Below are 20,619 nucleotides of genomic sequence, written 5' to 3'. Positions count from 1 at the left end.
GAGGCAGACTCGGAGAATCCTGAATCTTTCAGAGAATCTTTCAGCAGCAGCAGAAGAACCCAACCAGTCCTCGCGAAGTGGAGTGTTTGCGGGTCAGCGGTTCTCTGTTTTGCGTCGTAGCCAACATTATGGATGCTTGCCAAGCAGCGCTTTGTCCTCCTGTTGACATAAAACTTGCTGACGGTTAATGACGTTCGCGGTTGAAGAGCTAGAACACTGCTATTTTATCTGTATTGTATGTGTCTACTTATCAATTTTAATTATTATTTTATTAACTGTTGTTTGAAAGAAGGAAAACTACAAGCAAAAAGATTGTGCAAAAAAAAAACAGATTAATGTTGACTACTAGTAGGATTACCATGAGGGTAAGAAGCTCTTCTGACATCACTTTTAAGTATTTTTCTATAAAAGCTTGTTTTTAAATTTCTTTACAGTCATTTTGCTGCATTTTCATGAATATCCTTGTCCAACATTTATGAAGTAAAATTTCAAAGCATCTACTCGGCTAAAAATGTTCATCTTAATCTTAATTTTGTTTTAACTCTTTAAGGCAAAAAGAAATGCCTGTATTTATTGCATAACAGTAATTGTGGTCTAGCAGTAGACGCTTGGAATGACAATATTTGTTTGGAATGTGCGCGCGTAGCCAAACCCATAATGCCACAGTATTTTTACCTTAAGTAAATTTTATTACAGTCAAGTTAAACCAAACCTCCAAAATTTCCATCACTTCTTTGGAGCCATGCTGTAAAAAAAATTCTTCAGACAACCTCACAAAAAGAAAGCGCCTAGAAAAACAGAATACTGTGAAATTCTTTGAGTACACAGACACCTGAACTGATTAAAGAGTGGTCGTTTTCGCTAGTTTGATAATTGCAAGCCTATTTTCGGCCATTGGCATGCATTACTTTGACTAGCTTAAAACAGTATACAAAGCAAGTATCTGCTTTATATCATATACTGACTATGTCTTACAAATACTCCGAGCTTCCGCAATGCTTTTTCAACATCCAAGGTTCTCTTATGTTGTGTGTTTGTATGCTTACACCTGTTAACATGCTAAAGGTGCTAATGGAAATAGAAGAGGTCACGAGAGCCGAAATCCCGAATTTCTAAGCAGATTCCCGTTTTGTTAAAGGGGCCATGACACGGTCGTCCAACAGTTCTCTGTTTATATGTATAACTGAGTAGAGGGTCCAGTATGTTTATACACAGACACAAAAAAAAACTGGGCTCTCAGCACATATTCTAACCCGAAATTTCAATTTGAAATCGCTGCTTTTCAACTTCCACCAACACCAGCTGCTATTTTGGCAAGGGTATGTGACGTCTGGAACTGCAGGGGCCACCTCTGTGTCGTCTGCTTTGAATCAGTTCAAAATAATGTTGGATGTCTTTCGCCACATGCTCTAGCACCTAGCAGCGCAGGAACAGCATCGCTGAATTGTGCACACAATTCCTCCACTTGAGTGATAAAAAGCAGTAGTAAATCGCAGAGATGCACCAATACGCACATGCAAAAACAAAGCGATGCATGGCAGCCTAGTGTATTTCGAGCTCCTGCAATCACTTCTGGTGTGTGTAGTACACAAAAGCATGGCCTTCGAGACGGGCTTCTGTTACCTGAGGGAGCCGTTTTCAGGAGGGCCTATTTATTTCGTCACCACTCAGTGTCACCAGGCTGCTTTATGGTTCAACTATGCTAAAAATTTCAAGTATAAGTTATCTACTGCACCGAAAGCACTCAAGTTTTGCCAGCTTTCTGTGGGATGCGTAAACTTTGACATACATGCATAATTTACGCTCAAAAAGTTGGTGTCATGGCCCCTTTAAGTTTCGCATATATAAAGTGAGCTTTTATATCTAATCTTCTTTGCCATCAAATAAACCAACACGAAATATGGGTTAAACAAAAAAACAAATATATGGGTTAAACAAAAAAAAAACAAATATATTTAGAATCACCGTGACAAAAAGAAAAAAAAAAGAAAGTTCTGGCACAAACCATTTCATGATGACCATTGACTTTAATGTGATTCGCATTCAAGCAATGTACCATATTCATACCATATTGCTGAAGATACATTTATTTGCAATCTCTAGTTGGGGAAGTAGGCTAAGGAGGCTAATCGCATCAACACACCCACATGCCACAGCACCATCACAGGCCACAGTGTCTACACCTTCGGATGTCACAGAGAATGCTTCACTAAATGTGGCCTCCCAACCATAGCCAGTTTTGTCCAGCTGGCACTGTAGAATTGGGGTTCAGGAAACTTCACTTCGAATGAACTACAGTGCGATTGCATCTTTATCAGGTTTAAAACTTAAATTTTCATTGTCAACTAGAAGGGTGCGCATTGTCACTCTTATCAGGCAAGCACATAATTTCGTTTTTTTGTTTGGTGAGCGAGAGTGATGTTTTAGGGGCTGAATAGCAGACAGCAGCAGCACACCAAAGTGGGGGAATCGGGCTACAAATGCTAATTGCATTAGAAAGGATGTGATGGAACTGTTTCCGGTACAACTATAGTCTGGGTAGTCTGAGTTCGAAGGTTTCTTAGTATGGAGATAAGTGCATGAAGAAATAGGATTGTTTCTATGAGCTCGAGGTCAAGAGATAAGCCATAATGGGGCACAAACCCAAGGATGTTGCTTCATTGCTCAGCGGAACGCATGTTGCTTGACTTCCTTCCACAGACATAGTCAAACATTGGCTTCCAATGGGACTGCCACTGGGCCACATGTGCAGTGCGCTGCTGGTGTATTTTCTGAAACTACTGCCACATCAGAAAGCTTAGAAAAGTCAAACAGGACAATGCATCAGTGAATGTACTTCTTGTAAGACAGTAGAAAAATATCTACTACCTGCAGAGCAGCACCTGGGTGGGAGCACGCTTGTACTTATTTTACTGGTGGGTACTCAGCGGCCGCTCTAGCTTGCCTCCCACATGCTTTTCAACAACGCCGTCTGTGGTTGAACAAGGGGCACCCAGAGACCATGCACATAATATCTACAGGGCCCTCTTTCAACATGCAAACACCCACAATCAAATGCAGACATATGTTTACAGAAGGAATGATATATTTTGGTATTGTCACGCACTACGCCTGTACTGGCTAATTTAAAGAAGGCAGCCAACTAGTGGCGTTAGCTTTTTTGTAGCTTGTGGAACAACCTGTGAGCACATTTGGTACAGAACCTATAATTAAATGTATAGTGCGACCATTTTCACCTTTTCTTCCATCGTGTAGCATTAAAAGAATATTTTTTTTTATTATTGGAGCAAAGGCAAAAGAACACTGTGTTGTGATTTTAAACTAATATAGTATTTTCTTTACTTTGTCCGTGGTTGAATGTGTTCAATTACTTGGGCCTTTCCAAAAATAAAAGTGCACTTTTGCTGCTGCCATCAAACTGCCCATTCAATAACCTCATACAAATGTTGGTTGATCGCCATGCCTGTACTTCACAGCAAGCAGTGTACATGCAGTCGTATGAGATTCGAATGCTCAGCTTTTGTCCTCGGTATTCTCTTATACCTTAATTAGCACGTACTGCACCAAGTCGTTACACAACTTTTCCATTGCACTGATCAAGTGTGAATTGATTCAGTGATTGAGGTAAATACATTGAAGTGTTATGCTGAGGTTGAACCTTGTTATAACACACTGATGTACCAACTCATCTGATATATAATAAAAATGTTTAAATTTACTTGGCAAAGGTTAGTTTTAATGGCCATAAAAACTTAAAATGCAGGGCTTCATGCAGTTGTTGCTTTAGCAACACAAATTTTCTTTTGTGTGTATCTCAGAACGTGTAAGCCAGCAATAAAAAGCTGAGGCTTTAGTTTTAAAGGCAAATAAGAAAGACTCTTCTGTTCAATCGGGTCATAGTGCATAGGCACAAGATTTTTGTATTTTTGTGCCACCTATGAACAGCAAACAGAGTTCATATTCTTGATATATTGCTTTTAGGGATATGAATGCTTATTGACTGGCTAAGCCAGAAGAATTGTATGCAAATGACACACGTCCCATCAGCATTATTTCCGTGTAGCACAGAATCACGAAATTCATACAGTTAGGTTATTTGGGACCTATTCTGTATTGTATGACTAGATTGTGCCAACAACTTTATGAAAGGCATGTACCTGCTAACACCTTGAATTGTTTGGTAGTTTCTCCCATATGCAGAAGAGCAGAGGAGTTGGGCTTCTTCCCTCCAAATTAGTATGTGCTATGAAAGTCTCATGTAGACTTTATTTGTATACCATAACGATAATGCACAATATTGCAATGATTAGTGTAACAGTGCACCTTACCAATCCTTTAGTCACATTTCTGACTAGTGTATAATCATGTCATATGCTCTATGCAGTTTTTGATAGAGGTGAGCAAATATCAAATTTTTACAATACAAATCGAATATGAATAGTAATTATCATATATTGAATCACTATTTGATTCAATATTCGATAGCCCTTTCTGGGTGTTGAGGTCCCATAATGGCGCAGCACCTGGGCGGGAGCACACTTGTACTTATTTTACTGGTGGGTACCCGGTGGCCGCTCTAGCCTGCCTCCCACATGCTCCTCAACAAGGCCATCTGTGGTTGAACAAGGGGCACCCAGAGACCACGCACATAATCTCTACAGGACCCTCTTTCGAGATGCAGACACCCACAATCAAATGCAGACATATATTTACGAAAGGAATAATATATTTCGGTAAAATATAATTAGCCAGTACAGGCGCAGCACGCCTGTACTGGCTAACTTAAAGAAGACAGCCAATTATCAGGGACAAAAAATCAGTCTTAAGCACTAGATCACTAATGGTCATTAGAAAAACTGCATGAATGGCCTCTCAACAACTTTAGAGCCTGGTTGCAAGAAAGCTTTCCAAGAAAGAATGCTGCTACATGACTAGCTTTTCGAAAATGCTAAATAAGTGGTAGCCAAAAAAAAAAATCGTACGTTAAAAAAAAAAAAAGCTGCTGTGCAGGACTTGTGTCCCATAGACACATGTAACAGGAGCCTGTTGCAATCTAAATCTAACAGGTTGTACCCCAAAAGTTTAAGCTGTGACATCACCAGATTTCCAGAAATACTAAATGACAGACTAAAAGCAATAATCACAGGTTCATTATTTAAAGACATTTGTGCAAAAACAGACAGGGACAAAGAAGAGGGGTAACACAAGGACGAGTGCATTAAAAAAATCACAGGTTGTCACATAGGTTTCCACCAGTAAACCGAAAAAAAAGCTTGCATTACCCATTTTGTTTTTGTATTGTATTGAAAACATTTGTTGTTGTCTTACTTCTGGTGATTTTTGGTACTTAGTTTAGCAGACAAAGCACAGTAACCAAACATTAAAATTTTGTTGTTGCAAAATATTTGGTCAGTTTTGGATATACCTAATAATACAAATAGTTATGTCTAGTGTTCAGTTTGTGTTTAAATCTTTGCGTATTCGCCCACTCCTACTTGTTTCCAGTTTTGAGCTGGTTATTGTTTAGAATGCCCTTTCTGGTGATTGGGTAAAGCTCGTAAATAAGCTATCATGATCATCACCAGGCTTTGTTTCTTTCTGGTATGAATTGGACATGTGAATGCTTTTTTTTTTTGTGCATCAAAATTGCTTCAGAATTTCAACGGAATGAGAAGTTACTATATTGATGGACTGTTTTGCAGACAAGGTGTCCCGGATGTGAGCACCTGCCAATCCAGATGGCAACAGGTGGTCGACGCAGGGTGGCCACCAAGCTCTACAGCGCAGCCGAGGACCTGGATCAGATCGCCAAGGAGGTACGTGACTGTCTTGCCTAAAACCTGTTTTCTTATGACCACAATCAGTGTGAGGATATCAACAAAGCAGTCAGATCCCCATGTCATTCTGGTGTGGCCAGGGAACAAACATTTGAAGTACAGTGTCTTCTCCAGCGCTATCCATTAATATTAAAAATCCTGCCAAACAAAATACAGAGGCCGTCACCACATTTGCCATGGCAGCCCCACTCACCAGAATTTCTTGCCACCAGATACTTCACATCAGTTCATTTATTTATTTTGTGTGGAAGATTTCAGCTGGGCAAAGGCAAGGACAGGTTTACTAAGGAGTCAGACAGGCTTGTCTCTCACCCCCTGAGACAACTCTCAGCCTGGGCTCGTCCAAGCTAGGCCATAACCAAGCCAGGCTCTATGGCCTGTCTGGTTCACATGTGCAAGTGCTCAGACTAAAGGCTAGGTTACCCATGGTCTAGGCCTAAGAATTTCACATTCAAAATCCATCTGTTATTAAATAGTAGTAAGAAAGTTATTAAAATAGCATATTTTCAATTACACATATGTCTGTTGGCACATCCTGTGAAAATTCACAATGTGCTTGTCACAGCAGCAGACACAAACTGGCAGGCCAATTTGCAATTGAGAACACTGATTTTCTGCACGATGGAGCAGTAAGATAGCAGGAAGAAGTGCATACCAAGGCCACTGCTTCTGCTACAACATGCTTGTGCTAAGCTGCCCACTTACACTTGTAATCATGCGACAACCAGGTTGCATGCTTTCACACATAAGCAAAAAGATGAAGTTAGCAATGACAGATGTCATCGTTACTGTGTGCATTGACAGGCACGCCATCTCATCATTCGAAATCTTATTAAATGTCATTCTTTTCACAGTGGACATTGCAGGACTGGATAATATTTTATCCTCAAGTAGCACTGTAACTAGGCCCAATGTTATCCTGTGTAAAGCCATTGGGACCTTACATACTGATTACATTGGTCATGCATTCTTTACTGCTAAAGATATGGCCCATATTTGGAGGGGATAGTATGAGTAGTATCTTTAAGCCAACATATCAGTGTTTTTATACTTTAGTGAAAAAAAAAAGATTATTTGATATGCTTTTCTAGATATCTATTCAATAAAAACTTGCCTGTAGACTTTCATGTCAAATCTGAGGTGTAATATATGCCAGCATACTGATTATATGTTCCCTGATAACAGTGCAGTCACACAAGAAAGCAAAAAGGCGCAGTTGTTCATCTCCGCATTCTCTGCAACGTGTTAGGTCTGAATGCAGCAACCCAATCACACTCATTCAGTACATACTAGTAGCCTTAGCACTTGCATCACGCATAAAAGAAACTGCAAAATCAGCTGCATCTTTAAAAGTGGCTTGGAGTAAAAAAATATCTACTAGGCACTACATGGTTTAAAGTACCCAGGCAGGCAATACATTTATGTATTTGCTTGCTTGCTTGATTGTTTGTTTTGCAAGCACCATTACTGAAAGTTTTCACAGGGTGCGATCTCATAAAAAGAACAAAAACAAGCTATGGAAAGGGGAAGAAAAACTGGTTACTTCTAGCAAATGATAAACTGGCACTTCATATCAAGGATAAAAAGTTGTTATAAGATTACTTGCAAGGCAAATGAAGTAAATTAGTCTTACAGGTACAGTTTACAAATAGCAGCATATTGTACTGTCACAATATAGCAAAGTAGCACGCATTAAAACAACTTGGAAAGCAAAAGGAGCCAATTAATCAATGTACAAGACAAAGGAAGTCGTGATCTTTCTGAAACTACATTATAAATTAGCCGTTCACCTCCATGACTGTTCCAGAAAAAGGACAAATATTGAGAGAGTTCTTACAGGTGTGAAAGGCATGTTATTGCCATGTCTTTTTCGAGTGGAAAATCCATGTGAAAAAGAAATCTTAGCCATTGTGTGGGCCCTTAGTTGAACAAGAAGCTCAAGCCAGCAGGTGGCGCTGATTTCCGTTTTGCTGCTCATAGACAAGAACGGCGCTGCTGAGTGGCGCTGCCGTGCTGGCATGTGAGTGCCACATGCACGGCAAAATTGAGCTACCAAGTGTACACCTCTCCCATCTCTCGTTCACACTGCCTTCAGTGCCTCTTGCACTACGCGTGTTTTGGCACGTTTCGTGCTGCCCGCGGTTTGTGCCTATGTGTGTGTGCGTGGACGTTTTATTCGAAAAACAATGTACATGCTTCTATTAGCCTTTAAGAATATCGGTACGCTTGACAATTATTTTCATGCCTGCAATGTGGCGAAAGGGCAGCGTCTGCTTAGCCATGTAAGTGACACTGAGCAGGTAATTGGAAACATTGTATGTGCCACCGGAAAAATCATCTGCGCATACGATGCGTGTTAGTTTAAGTCATTTTTGCAGTTTCCCACAAAATGTTTGCTACAAATCCGTGTTGTCTCTGATGGCGACAACAGACTTCCATCGACAATGTGGGGAAAAAAACAAAATATATCGCCGCATAGCACAAGTATGACATGCACATTAACTAGTATGTCCCCTACAATATAGAATAGAGGCAGCAGTGTAAATAGCTGGGCCAATTTTTAACAGTGCTCAAGAGGGGGAAGTTGAAAGTATTAGTAATCATTGCTGCTTCAGCAATGCCGGCGCGACCAAGACGGTGGCGTGTATTGTCCAGTAACTCAATCGATTGGTACAATGATGATGCAGGAATGAACTCCGGTCATGTTCAACGCATCATGCGCATATTCAATTTCTCGGCACGCGTGAACTTCGGCCACTGCTAGTGCATGCAACAAAAGTGGTTTCCATTCTTGGGCAGTGCACACACAAACGAAACACGAGAAAGAAGACAGGACAAGCGCTGGTCGAACAACTGAAAGTTTTTATATGAATAAAAGGATTATATACGCGGTAATCATGAGATTCATGTGGATTACATGTAAAAACCGTCGTACACTCACAAGTGATAGTGATAGCTTCGTTTGCCAGTTGTCTACTTCATTTGGCACACCGCAGTAATGCATGTCTGTCGTCTGCTTTTTTCGTACCATTTTCTTGCTAATCGGCAGAATTTCACTGGTGGCATCAACCTTTTTGTGTTTACATTGCTGTCGTGACAGTTAACAACACAATAATTTCTAGTCATCCGAAGAGGCGCCGTCGCAAGCAAGAGACGTTTCGCGCGCAGCGCGAACTGAACGCGGGTGTGACCTTGAAGGGAAGCAGCAGAACATACATCCGTTGGAAGTGAAATCGTTCCACCAGGGGAGAAACGAGCGCTGGTGTCTAGGATGAAACTTGCCGTGCGGACGTCGATGTTTCTCCCTTTCTATCTCTTTAAGTTTGTTTTCCCCATCTATAAGTTCCATTTCTCCTTTCTCTGGTTCAGGTTAGCAAATAGGACTTTGTGGTTAATATGCCTGCCATTTCTTTGTTTCATTTTCTCTCTCTTTGACCTTGATCTGATGAAGCGAACATTGAATTAATCGGGGCCGCTCTAACAGGCATTTAATGTATAAAACACAATGGAATCCGCCGTTCTCACCCAAACAGCGCTTGCGGGAATGTCTCTTTGCCAGGGATCATGTGGCAGCCAAGTCAGAATACAGTATCATGGCTTTCGCAATCACCGTTTGATCTCAGAAGCGACTGGCGGAGCATGGCCTCCGATATCGGGCGTGCACTGACTTTCCCAGGCCGTCTCACTCGTATGATGAATGCATAGTTGACGCAGCTCCTTCTTCCATGGCAGTGGCGCTGGCCACCGAGGCATACGCTCTGCAGGCATAGCTTAGAGATAGGCAGGAAACTATGGCTTGCAGCGTTCCTTGCACTGTCACAATAAAAATTTGAAGGACGCTTAAGCTTCGCCTTTGAGAGTGGAATGCGATAGCATTCAAAGATCCCCGACTGCTTGTCATGCTTCCCGGCAAATGGAGCATATGTAACTGTAACGTTTACCTAGAAACGCTGGCTGCGAATGCTATGCACGAAGGCGGGCTTTCTAATAGAAACGCTGCCTCTTGCACGGGCCTCAATGCGACAGCGGCGAGTATCAGCTGGAGGTATTGCAAGGAACCAGGCGCGCACGCCAGCACGCGCAAATGGCAGACACCGGGGCTGGTTTGTGAATGGTAGAAATGCTGGGAAGTTTTTTTTTTTTTTCGCATAACAGATTTATGTTTTCTCCTGTAGTCAAATTGCAATACGAGAGCTATCATGTCTGTAGGCTGTAAGTCATAGTTACGATTTTTCCACATATTTAAACTTGAGAAATTAAATGAGTTAAGTAAGTTCCTTGCATCGCATGGAGGGCCTGGGTATGAGTGGTTTGAAAATCTTTTCGCCGAAGCGACACCCGACGCCGACACGAGATCTTCTGTGACATGGGCTCCTCAACGCTGTTGCATTAAGACACACAAGCATATATGTGAGTTTGTATGATATAAATTGTGCTGAAACTTATTATTTCACCATGCAAACATAGTTTAGCATAGACTTAGCAGTAGAACAAAACATTCCAGGCAGAAGAGTTTGGTGCCCCAGTAACGAAAGTGTGTGTCTGTGCTCCCAGTTGTTCCAACAAGTAGATTTGGCCAAAACGGGAAAAAGAGTCTTTACGTGGGCACAGGAGTTGTCCATCTGGTGCATTTAGTTTTCTCCAGAAAACCAGAAGTAGGCTTATGGCTTTTGAAAAAATAGAAAGGGAAAAAAGAAGAAAGAAGAATGATTATAAATTGCAACATGACAGATCATCCGTGCTCACCCGGTGAATTCCAGTTTTCCCTTTCATATAAATTGCAATCCTGACCATGTTCCCTCGCTCCGACTATTATTTTTCTCACAGTTCGTGTTTCATTATTCTTTAGTAATTAATGTACTATCACTCAGGGAAGCTTCATGTAGATATTTTCTATATTTCTTATGGTATATTACATTTGATCTTTCTGTGTTATTTTTTCTATCTCAACTTTCGCAATATATACATTCTTACATACTGCATTCATTTCTCATTTGGAAATTTGTGTGTGTGTGTGTGTGTGTGTGTGTGTGTGTGTGTGTGTGTGCGTGTGTGTGTGTGTGTGCGTGTGTGTGTGCGTGCGTGTACTTGTATGCCGATTTTCGTGCGCTCTTCCTCCATTCCATGTCCACCCTTTTGAGGTGTAGATCTGTGTGCACTTTAGCCAGTCATTTCATTTCATCCATGTTCTTGAGCATTTAAAACTAATTTGCTATGCACTTCTCTAAATTCGAAAGAAGCCCAACCCCATGTCACCCTCAACTTCCTCACTTGTGGTTTTACCGTGGGCTCAACCTTTGGTTAACTTTCAAACCCAACAGGATCTCTGATTTTAAGCACAAAATTGCATTTGCGAACCCTAGGAATGCTTCGGTGGACATTGCACCTAACGGCTCGCGGCGAACTAGAGAATACTACGGTCAAAGCAGCCACCCTACACTTTTAAACAAATGTGCACCCTTTGGGGTGTATATTTGCCACACAACGATAATCATCTGTCTTGCTTGCGTTTCCTTTCTCGAAAACGTTGTGCTCGCTACTTTCCTGTGGCGAATGCTGTCATGCTGATAACGGGCATGCCATTCATGACTTGGAAGTACCGGGCTCGCAGCGTTAAAGAAAGGACATTCGGACAAGACGGATGACGATTATCGTTGTGTGGCAAGATCTCCAAAGGGTGTAATTTTTGCTCAAGAGTGTACTCTTTAGCAAAATTGCGCCCTTTGGGTCGTATCTTGGCACACAACCGTACACTCCAAAAGCATTTGCACCCTTTGGGGTGTATATTTGCCACACAATAATAATCGTCATCTGTCTTGCCTGCGTTTCCTTTCTTAAAAACGCTGCGCTCGTTACTTTCCTGTCGAGAATGCTCTGTCACGCTGATAACCTTTGGGTCGTATCTGCCACACATAAATCATCATCAGTCTTGTCCACATTTCCCTTCCTTTAGCGCTGCGAGTCCGGTACTTCCGAGACACGAACGGCATGCGCGTTATCAGCGTGACAGAGCATTCTCGACAGGAAAGTAACGAGCGCAACGTTTTCAAGAAAGGAAACGCAAGCAAGACAGATGACGATTATCGTTGTGTGTCAAGAAACGATCCGAATGTGTCCGTATTTCCATTCTTTAGATTATCGAGCGCGGTACTTGCAAGTCACGAACGGCATGCGCGCTATCAGTGTGACGTAGCATTCTCGAGAGGAAAGTAGCGAGCGCAGAGTTTTCAAGAAAGTAAACGCAAGCAAGTCAAATGATTATTACTGTGGGACAAGATACGACCCAAAAGGCGCCAACTTTCTTACACTCTTAAAACGGTTGCACCCTTTGGGGTGTATATTTGTCCCACAACGATAATCGTCATCTGCCTTGCTTGCGTTTCCTTTCCTGAAAACTCGGCGCTCGCTACTTTCCTGTCGAGAATGCTGCGTCACACTGATAACGCGCATGCTGTTCGTGACTGGGAAGTACCGGGCTGACGATGACGGATGACGATTATTGTTGTGGGACAAGATACGCCCCAAAGAATGTCAATTTTTCTAAGAGTGTGCACTCTTAGAAAAATTTACACCTTTTTGTGTTCAACCGTTTTAAGAGTGTAGGAGTCCGGGCAGTGCGACGGTCCAAAAAAAAAGACAGTGCGCGCTTTTGCTCTCGGAAGCTACGGTTGGCCGGGGATTTGTTAGGCACCCTCTTCCTAGGTGGCGACACAGGTCCGTGGTGGGCCCGAGCTAGAGTACCGACCCTACGGCGCGTGAACTGCTGTGAGCGGCCCGGTGCCGGCGGTCAGACACCGACTGTTGAATACTTGGCGCGATGCGGGCGCCGAGAATAAATAAATAAATAAACAAACATGTACGTGTGCACTTGTGGTTCATTACGCGGTAAAGTAAGAAAAACGTTACGTTTGGTGGATGTGCCGGGTGGGTAACGGCGTAGATGGCGGCGAGAAGTTCTGAGATCGTGGTCGGTGCAACGGCCTCTGCGTACAGAGCCAGCGTGCTCGGGCGCCTTGTGGTTCTCTGTTTCGCTGTGAAATGAAATGGCGCGCGATATACATTTTCGCCGACGACAGCCCTATTGATGTGTCCGAGCAACGATAACTCGGCGGCGTGTTTGACAGGTTCTCTGCGAATCGTCGACGTGCGATAGCAACGGTATCCAGCCATCTATATATCGACTTTGCCACGTGAAACGCACGTGGTGACAAACGCTGCAAGCCTGTTTGGACGGCGGTTCGATGTGCGGAGAGTTCGTGGTCTCCCATTTCGTAAACTTCCTTCGTCTATATCCGTAAATGATCTCCGATTATAATTAATGCTTGATGCAGTTTTAACCTTCCAATGCCGTGCCTTCGATCGCTATGAGAAGCGTTGCGGTGTGGAAGAACGCGGGCTTAGTTATTGGCCGTCTGCCATTACGTGTAGGCACAATACATATAAGAAGCGAGACGAAGCCAGTCGAGACCGATTGAACATTCTTCCAAGCCTCTGTTCTCATTTGTTTGGCGGAAAACGTTTGTTACCAGCGGTGAAAAAGTAGTTGCCATATTGAATTTCATGTTCTAGCCGCAGTGCCCCTACGTCACTGTGTGTGTGTGTGTGTGTGTGTGTGTGTGTGTGTGTGTGTGTGTGTGTGTGTGTGTGTGTGTGTGTGTGTGTGTGTGTGTGCGCGTGTGCGCGTGCGTGCGTGCGTGCGTGCGTGTTATGTAGCAGAACAATCGCCTGATCGTGAGGCACGACTTAGCAGGGGGTCACTGGGGGTTATTTAATGTGCACGAGCGCTATTGCAAGGTTACTGACCGGTACAAGGTTTCCGTTGTACACAAAAAATAAAGTGTCATAGAAGCATGGCTGTCAGTCCTTAAGCGCCGCAGGCGTTTTTGCAGCGCACCCCTCGAAGTGAACGAAAGGCCCATTTAACAGATGAGCTATGGGCTGTTTACATTTCCTCTAAAGACTGGGTTATGCACGATGAATCAGCCAACTTATATGTAATCCGCGCTGATAGCTTAGCGGCTATGGCGTTGCGCTGCTAAGCACGAGGTCGCGGGATCAAATCACGACCGCGGCGGCCGCATTTCGATTGAGCGAAATGCGAGAAACTCCCGTGTGCCGCCGTGCATAGGGTGCACGTTAAATACCTGCAGGTGGTCTTGGAAACTTCATCTAGCGCTACAAACATGCACGGATGAGCTTTTTTTTAAACGTGTGCCTGTGCATCTCTACAGGAGCCAATGAATAAGCATATGAACCGGAAACTCACATGGGGATTATATGGAAGCTTACATGGGAAAACTTAATATCGAAAGTTTGCACACAGACCTTTCGTCACTGAGACGCTGTTCTAGTATGCAATGGCGCCTCCAAGACTGATCTGCCTTTTCTAAGACGCTTTTGATTTGCCGAGCTTGCCTGCTTTTATATTAAAAACGGGGTGTCTACCAACCGGGAATCCTCAGGGATTTTGAATAGTCTGGAGGTACTCAAGGAAAACTCGGGGAATTTGTGCTTCTGTTAGGGAAAATTAGCCGTCAATTTATTGAAAGGAAACGAAAGTCGTGCTAATGCTGTCTCGAGTAAGAGAGAGGAATCGTAGCGAATCGTCTTTGACGCCGTGTCGTCAACTGGAGGAGCTTGCCAGTGTACAGTCAACGACCGATTTTCCGGACGCACGATTTTTGGGACATGCCCGATCATTCGGACGGCTTCGCGGCACCACCTTAGAGTCGCTGCACAAGAACGTATGAAACTTCGGATGCAAGAGCCCTTCGCCGTCCGATTTTCCGGACTTTTGCGGTATCCGCATGGCCTAAACGGCATTAATCAGAACCACCAACGCCGCCATCTTGATTATCTCGCCGCTTCAAACCGGCGCTCTCGCACGCAGATCCGCTGGCAGCCGTAGCCACCACCGCGGCAACGCTATAGGCCTAGCTACTTCGACGTTCGCTGCGCTTGGTCTGCCTATGACTACGTCAAACGATATGTTGTTACGACTGGGTTTGCATAATACTTTAGATGAAATTGCTGAGGCTCAACTTTCCGCACAGAGGGAGCGGTTGCTAGGTACACCACCGGGTAGGTATATATTAGAGTCAATTGAAGAATCGGTGGCTGTGTCGCACGATAGGGCGCCCCTACACGAGTTGAACGTGAACCTTAGGGCAAATATCATGGTTCGTCCATTTCCGCGGAATGTGCACCCCGTGCACAATGTAGGGAGGCGGGTCGCGAGAGCTAGGGCTTTGTTACGAGAGGCAAAGGATCAGGAGGAGGAGTCTGCGTTTGTTGACGCCGCATGGATTAATGGTAAAAATGCTTATTCGGTGGTGGTAGTAGATGGCAAAGGGAGCGTTAGAAATGCTGCTTCCATTTATACCAAAGATCCGGGGGTTGCTGAACAGGTGGCTATTGCTCTAGCACTAATTGATTCTAGAAGAGTTTTGGTGTTTAGCGACTCGCGATCTGCGATTACAGCCTTCTCGAGAGGACTTGTTGCGGAACCGGCTAACAGACTGCTGCAGGGTAGGGATATCACTTCGCATACCGTTACTTGGTTCCCGGCGCACATGGGGACAGTGGAGGGAGCCCCGCGTAACCTCAACGAGGTGGCGCACAGGGAGGCACGAGGATTAGTGTGCCGTGTACTCCCTGAAGGGGCTGGATCTCCCGCTCCTGAGTACAGGGACCAACTGTTAACCTACAACGAAATCACCAAGCATTATTACTTAGGGCGCAGGGCATTCCCGTTGCCACATCCTAAATTAAATAGGCCGCAGGCGGTTACATTAAGGCTTCTGCAGACACGGACGTACCCTAACCCTGTCATCATGAATAAAATTAATCCGGACTGCGGGGTTTCCGTCTATTGTAGTAAGTGTGGGGGTTTGCTCGATTTACAACACATGCTGTGGCGCTGCTTGGCGTTGGCCGGTGATGGTTCTCGAGGTGAACAGTGGTGGCAGCGAATGCTGCACAGTGAAGTGCTGGCGGACCAGCTCAGGGCTGTCCAGAGGGCCCGTCTGATAGCAGAGGGGCTCGGCCTCTCTGTACCGACGTGGGAGTGGCCCGCATCAGTCCCAGACTGATCCCTCAGGACCTAAATAAAGTTCTTCATACCATACCATACGGAAAGCACGGTGCGTTGCATTATGCCGGTTTCCGAAAGTAAGCTTCGTCTCAATACAGCAATGTTACGCGGTGAAGCTTAGCAAGTGTGGGAAGGGGCAATTGCACGGGACCCAATATGTATTCCTTAATTATACACGCGTGCACTCCCCATCTTCTGTCACAGTACGAGCACCGATATGCCTAATAAGTGTGGTGGCAGGCCTTCAGAGCTTTTTCGGACGTGCCTGTGGCGATTTGAGACTTTGAAGACAGTAAAAGACATGCATTCATTTTTTCTGACTGCCCGATTTTCCGGACGTTTTCGCGGCCCCTAGGGAGTCCGAAAAATCGGACATTGTACAACTGACCAAGAGGATGCTTTAAATAGCCCGTGGGGTGAACGCGCGGCAGAAGGTGGACGAGAACAGAAATGACTGACGCATTTAGGAATGATCGGGAAAGGAAGTGCGCCGCCGCTTCTTCGAAGGAGCTTGAGCTCAAAAACAGTTTCGGATGACGCCGAGATGCAGGTGTCCCTCATCCAAACCAAAACAAACTCTTTAAAACAGTGAAACGCAAGACAGAGGGATTATGCGCAGGCGGAGAATATGTCAGGACAGTTGAGGTTGACTTTCCAGCTGGTGAGAGAGAATCTCACTTGTGGCAAAATTCGGGCCTCATACCATTGAGCTCGCTATCATTTGATAGAAATAGCTCATATTCGAAAATACTTGTTTCTGTATGTATCTCCTTTTTATTCGTATTTGAAAATGTTCGCCTCCATTTGGAACGGGTATTACTATTTTTTCGAAGATATTTTATTCGCTGTGTATTCTACTAGCCCCGCCCTTCTGTTTTCTTTTTCGATAAAGTAAACGCTACTCCCTACTATTAAAACTAAATTAAGTCGTTTTTTTTATTTTTTAATATGCTTACTAGAGAGTGACAGCATCGGGTGACATGGTGCCAGCCCGTCTTGACACAGAGCAGTTCTGTGTCACTCAGGAAATTTTGCAAAGGCACTCAGGGAAAACCTGGAAAACTGGGGGAATTTCGAAATGTCAACTTGGTAGACTCCCTGAATAAAGAAAATACAGTTAAGTCGGAACATATCGCTTAATTTCAAAGTTTGGATAATTCGAAACAGTTTTGCATGTCCCGCAAGAAGGTAAAGCACCAAAGTCAAGTGTGTAGTACACTAAGCGGCAGCCGTGTGCCCCCAGTTAATGTTAGCCAAGCTGTTCAAAGAAAAAAAATAATAAAGAAAACGCGGAGCAAGACGCGATTTTGAGACCTGCGGAGTTCGGTATACTCGGAGGTCAGACGACCGAACATCGTAGGTCTTTGACGTAGTAGTTCTGCGGAAAATAATTGCATATTGCACCGTGTTCCTTAAAATATTTTGTTTTTGTTGAACAGCTTGGCTGCACGATACCTGCAGCGGTGCACACGGCATACAGCGCGTTTTTCGGCCAGCTGCGCATATGGCTGAAATATAGCATGTAGAGAAGTCGACGCTACAAATCGAAGAGGACTGGTTGGACGATGCTGCTAACAACTGTCTCGCCTTCTAACCGTGCTTCACAGACTGGCACGAAAGAATACCCCGTGTAGTTGTAACTATATAGTTTATAGGTTGTAATTCAGGTTTGTAACTCGCACGTGGACGCACGCACCGTTCCAGCCGTTCTAGCCGTTTCGCTTGTAAGTGCTGCGGTCTGTGCGCGCAGAGAACGTTCTGCCGTCGCCGTTCCTGTATCGCAGCGGGATCTATTCTAGCCGTGGCCAGAGAGCACAGCCCGAGACGAGGTGCTCCACCGCAGGCGGCGGCGGCGGCGTGAGGTTAGCGACCACGTGCTGGGGGGCGCGCGGCATTGCGTGCGCTAGCGTTCTTCCTTTTCCGGATTCGTCGTCCCTTCTTCCTCCTGCTCCTCCCCAGCCTGCCAAAGCGTGCGTGGCGCGAGCCGCGGCTCGTTTTCGACACGGGGCCTTGCCTCAGACGGGTTCATCGTGTTGGTGGGAAGGGGGAGGGGGGGGGGGGGCGTCGAAGGGTAAACCGGCGCCCCCTGGCGGCGCGCAGTCTTCGCTCGTCAAGTCTCTGCACGCGGCCGTCTGCTTCGATTCTGCCTGTGCGCGGGCGCGTGCCTCTTCGCGTCGTCCCAAGATAAGCCTGGCAGGCGGCATGGTGCACCAGGCCGGCCTGCTGGCTGCGCTGGCGGAGCCGCCGCGCAAGTTCTACATCCGCAACTACCGCGTGAGTTCCGTCCTCGCTCGCCGCCTCCTCGCGCCAGCGGTGTCTTGCGCGAACGCGAAGCAGCCTGCACGAGCTGCTTCTTCCTCCTTTTTTTCTTTTTTTTGTCCGCGCTTGAGCACGCGTCGAGGGCCACGTCGCAACCGGCCGGCGCACCTCGTGCCCACCTAACACCTCATCGCAGCTAACTGTTGTGCCCAAACAAACGGCCGCCGCACTATTCGCTTTTGGAGATCGTGAGCGAATGGGGGGGGGGGGGGGGGGGGGGCGTTCTGCTTTTTCGCACCACGCCAGTTTAACTTATACGACTGTTCTTTTTTTCTTCGTTCTTTTGAACGGTGGTGATTAACGTTCTCCAACGACATGTGTGGTACCGAGACGTTTCCTTGCTCCAAAATTCCTTCCTTTATTCTGATGCCGTGTCGATGTTTTTTATAGCTCCTCATCGAATGACGCACGTGCGCAGTGACTTATCCGTAGAAAAGTCCGTTATCCGGATTTCTCTTGTAGGCTGCCGGATTGCATGGTCCCAGGGGAAGCTATAGCTCCAAGACCTCGAACGAATGCTATAAGAGCGCATTCCGGATGTTCATAAGAAAGGTGTAAAAAGTGAACTCGCTTAATATGAACATCGTCCTTGCAACTATGCCGCTGCAACTATGCCCCCTGTCCTGTGGTTGTACTTGTCAGCACCGATAATTGAGTAAAGGAACACATCTTTTCGTGTCTAGATTTCTCCAGATACCGTAGAACTGCCACTGCTGTTAAAAGAATCGCCAGGATAGTTCTCTAATGGGGCTCGTTTTCGACACCATACAAAGCCGTTACGACACGCCACCAGCCGCGTATGCACGAATTCGATTTTTAGCGAATCGGCAGCAGCTTCGCCGTTTCGTGTCGAATCGGGCCCTGCTGAATCGGGGGGGGGGGGGGGTGGAGGCTGCGGCGACGCGCTAGCGCGGATGATACAGATATAACTCACGGCGCAGATGACCTAGCTCACTGATTGTGGCATCCCCGCTAGTGTCATGTAGTAGTACCAGTAGGTGAACTTAACGGGACACTAAAGACAAATATTAAGCTGCAATAGTAAAGCTTAAAGAAACAGGCGTTGAGGCCTCTTACCGTGAGAAGGCTTGGCAAGCCAGAAAAAATTCAAGAATGAACCAGCGCGTCATGACGTCATTGGTTTTGTTGGCGTCTGCACGGCTTTTAATTAGTTAATTGTTCATCCGTAAAGAATGACATATGTATCGCATTCTAAAGAGAGCAGAAAAGAGAGCAGAAGGCTGAACCCAGTAAGCTTCCAGAACTTTTCGTGCAACAAAACAGCCCAAATGCGATAAAGTGCTTTGAAATCCGTGACGTCACTCTGACGCACCAGCCCTTTGGTTTCGGGGCGAAATTCATTAAATAATAGTTTGGTCTTCGTTCTTACCGCTAGTACGATAAACCCTTTTTCACCGGATGAACGAAAACGGGAGTTCTTAGGGAATATTTTACCAGTCTAGGTCGTTTCAGTGTTGATGTTTGAGTGCGAGATAGTGGGTTAAACGAGCATGCGCAAGCTTCTCTGCATAGCACTCGTACACTGCGGAGAAGGTCCAAAACGTACCGCCGCTGCAAAGCGGGCAAGTGACACGAGATCGCAAGATCGGGCCGGAACGTGCCGAAGGCTTAGAAATAAGTTGGAGTAGAATATTGATTTAACGAGTACTTTATTCGCCTATCGCCTGCGGGCTTGGGGCCTATTTTGCTAAGAGTACTTGGGCGCCAACTCGTAAATGCTTGTGGGTCTCCGTTTCGCCGCGATGTTAGAATAAACAAAGAAACGTATTCCGATGGTTCTGTTTTCGCATTGGAAAACTTAGCGGATGGTTGTATTAATAGACCATTCTTTGTGAACGAGCGCTTTGAAACGAAATGGTAGCAGGCTTTACAATGTGTTTCATCGTCACGTTGACTCATGCCACGGCAACTGTTGCTGAAGTACTGTTCAGAAGTTTTCTGTAGCTCTATGCGGAACTGCCATCTTTTTCTGCAACTATGTTCGTGTTTATGGCGATGCGATTGATCGATTAACTTTCCTGTAAATCGCTTAATGTTTTATTCGCATTCGATGCAATATATTTTGTGCCAGGTAGCCAGTCATGTGCATCTAAAGTTCTGCATGTTGTTTCGGGCTGACATTTAAAGTAACCAACTGTGCTTTCGTCGAGGGCTTTCCGATTGCTGTCACATCGTTGACCCTTTTAACGCGACAACGTTAAGGGCCCCGTGTCGCAGCAAATCCGGCGTCGGCATCTTCGACCAAGGGATATCATCCCGAATCACGCATCCCCTATATATCTTCCATGCAGGCCCTCCGCGTGGCGCAGAGTCGTAACTGAACTAAGTGAATTTCTCGAAGTAAAATGC

At 45.2% G+C, this 20,619-nt stretch overlaps 1 protein-coding gene across 3 annotated transcripts in view; it reads left to right on the top strand.

Annotated features, from left to right (window-relative positions):
* LOC135918780 (leucine-rich repeat flightless-interacting protein 2) overlaps positions 1–20,619 on the top strand; it is a 57,381-nt gene that overhangs the window by 2,578 nt on the left and 34,184 nt on the right. For 2 of the 3 annotated variants that reach the window (XM_065452480.2, XM_065452479.2), the window contains exon 2: positions 5,703–5,816. In XM_065452480.2, coding sequence (XP_065308552.1) covers positions 5,739–5,816 — 78 coding nt within the window. In that variant the 5' untranslated portion in view covers positions 5,703–5,738. Of the gene's footprint in view, positions 1–5,702; positions 5,817–18,047; positions 18,205–20,619 lie in introns of those variants that run through there. The other variant, XM_065452481.1, reaches the window with a different exon arrangement.

The sequence above is a fragment of the Dermacentor albipictus genome, chromosome 1, assembly GCF_038994185.2.
Source record: "Dermacentor albipictus isolate Rhodes 1998 colony chromosome 1, USDA_Dalb.pri_finalv2, whole genome shotgun sequence".
Taxonomy (NCBI): Eukaryota; Metazoa; Arthropoda; class Arachnida; order Ixodida; family Ixodidae; genus Dermacentor; species Dermacentor albipictus.
This window is presented reverse-complemented; position numbering and strand designations above follow the sequence as displayed.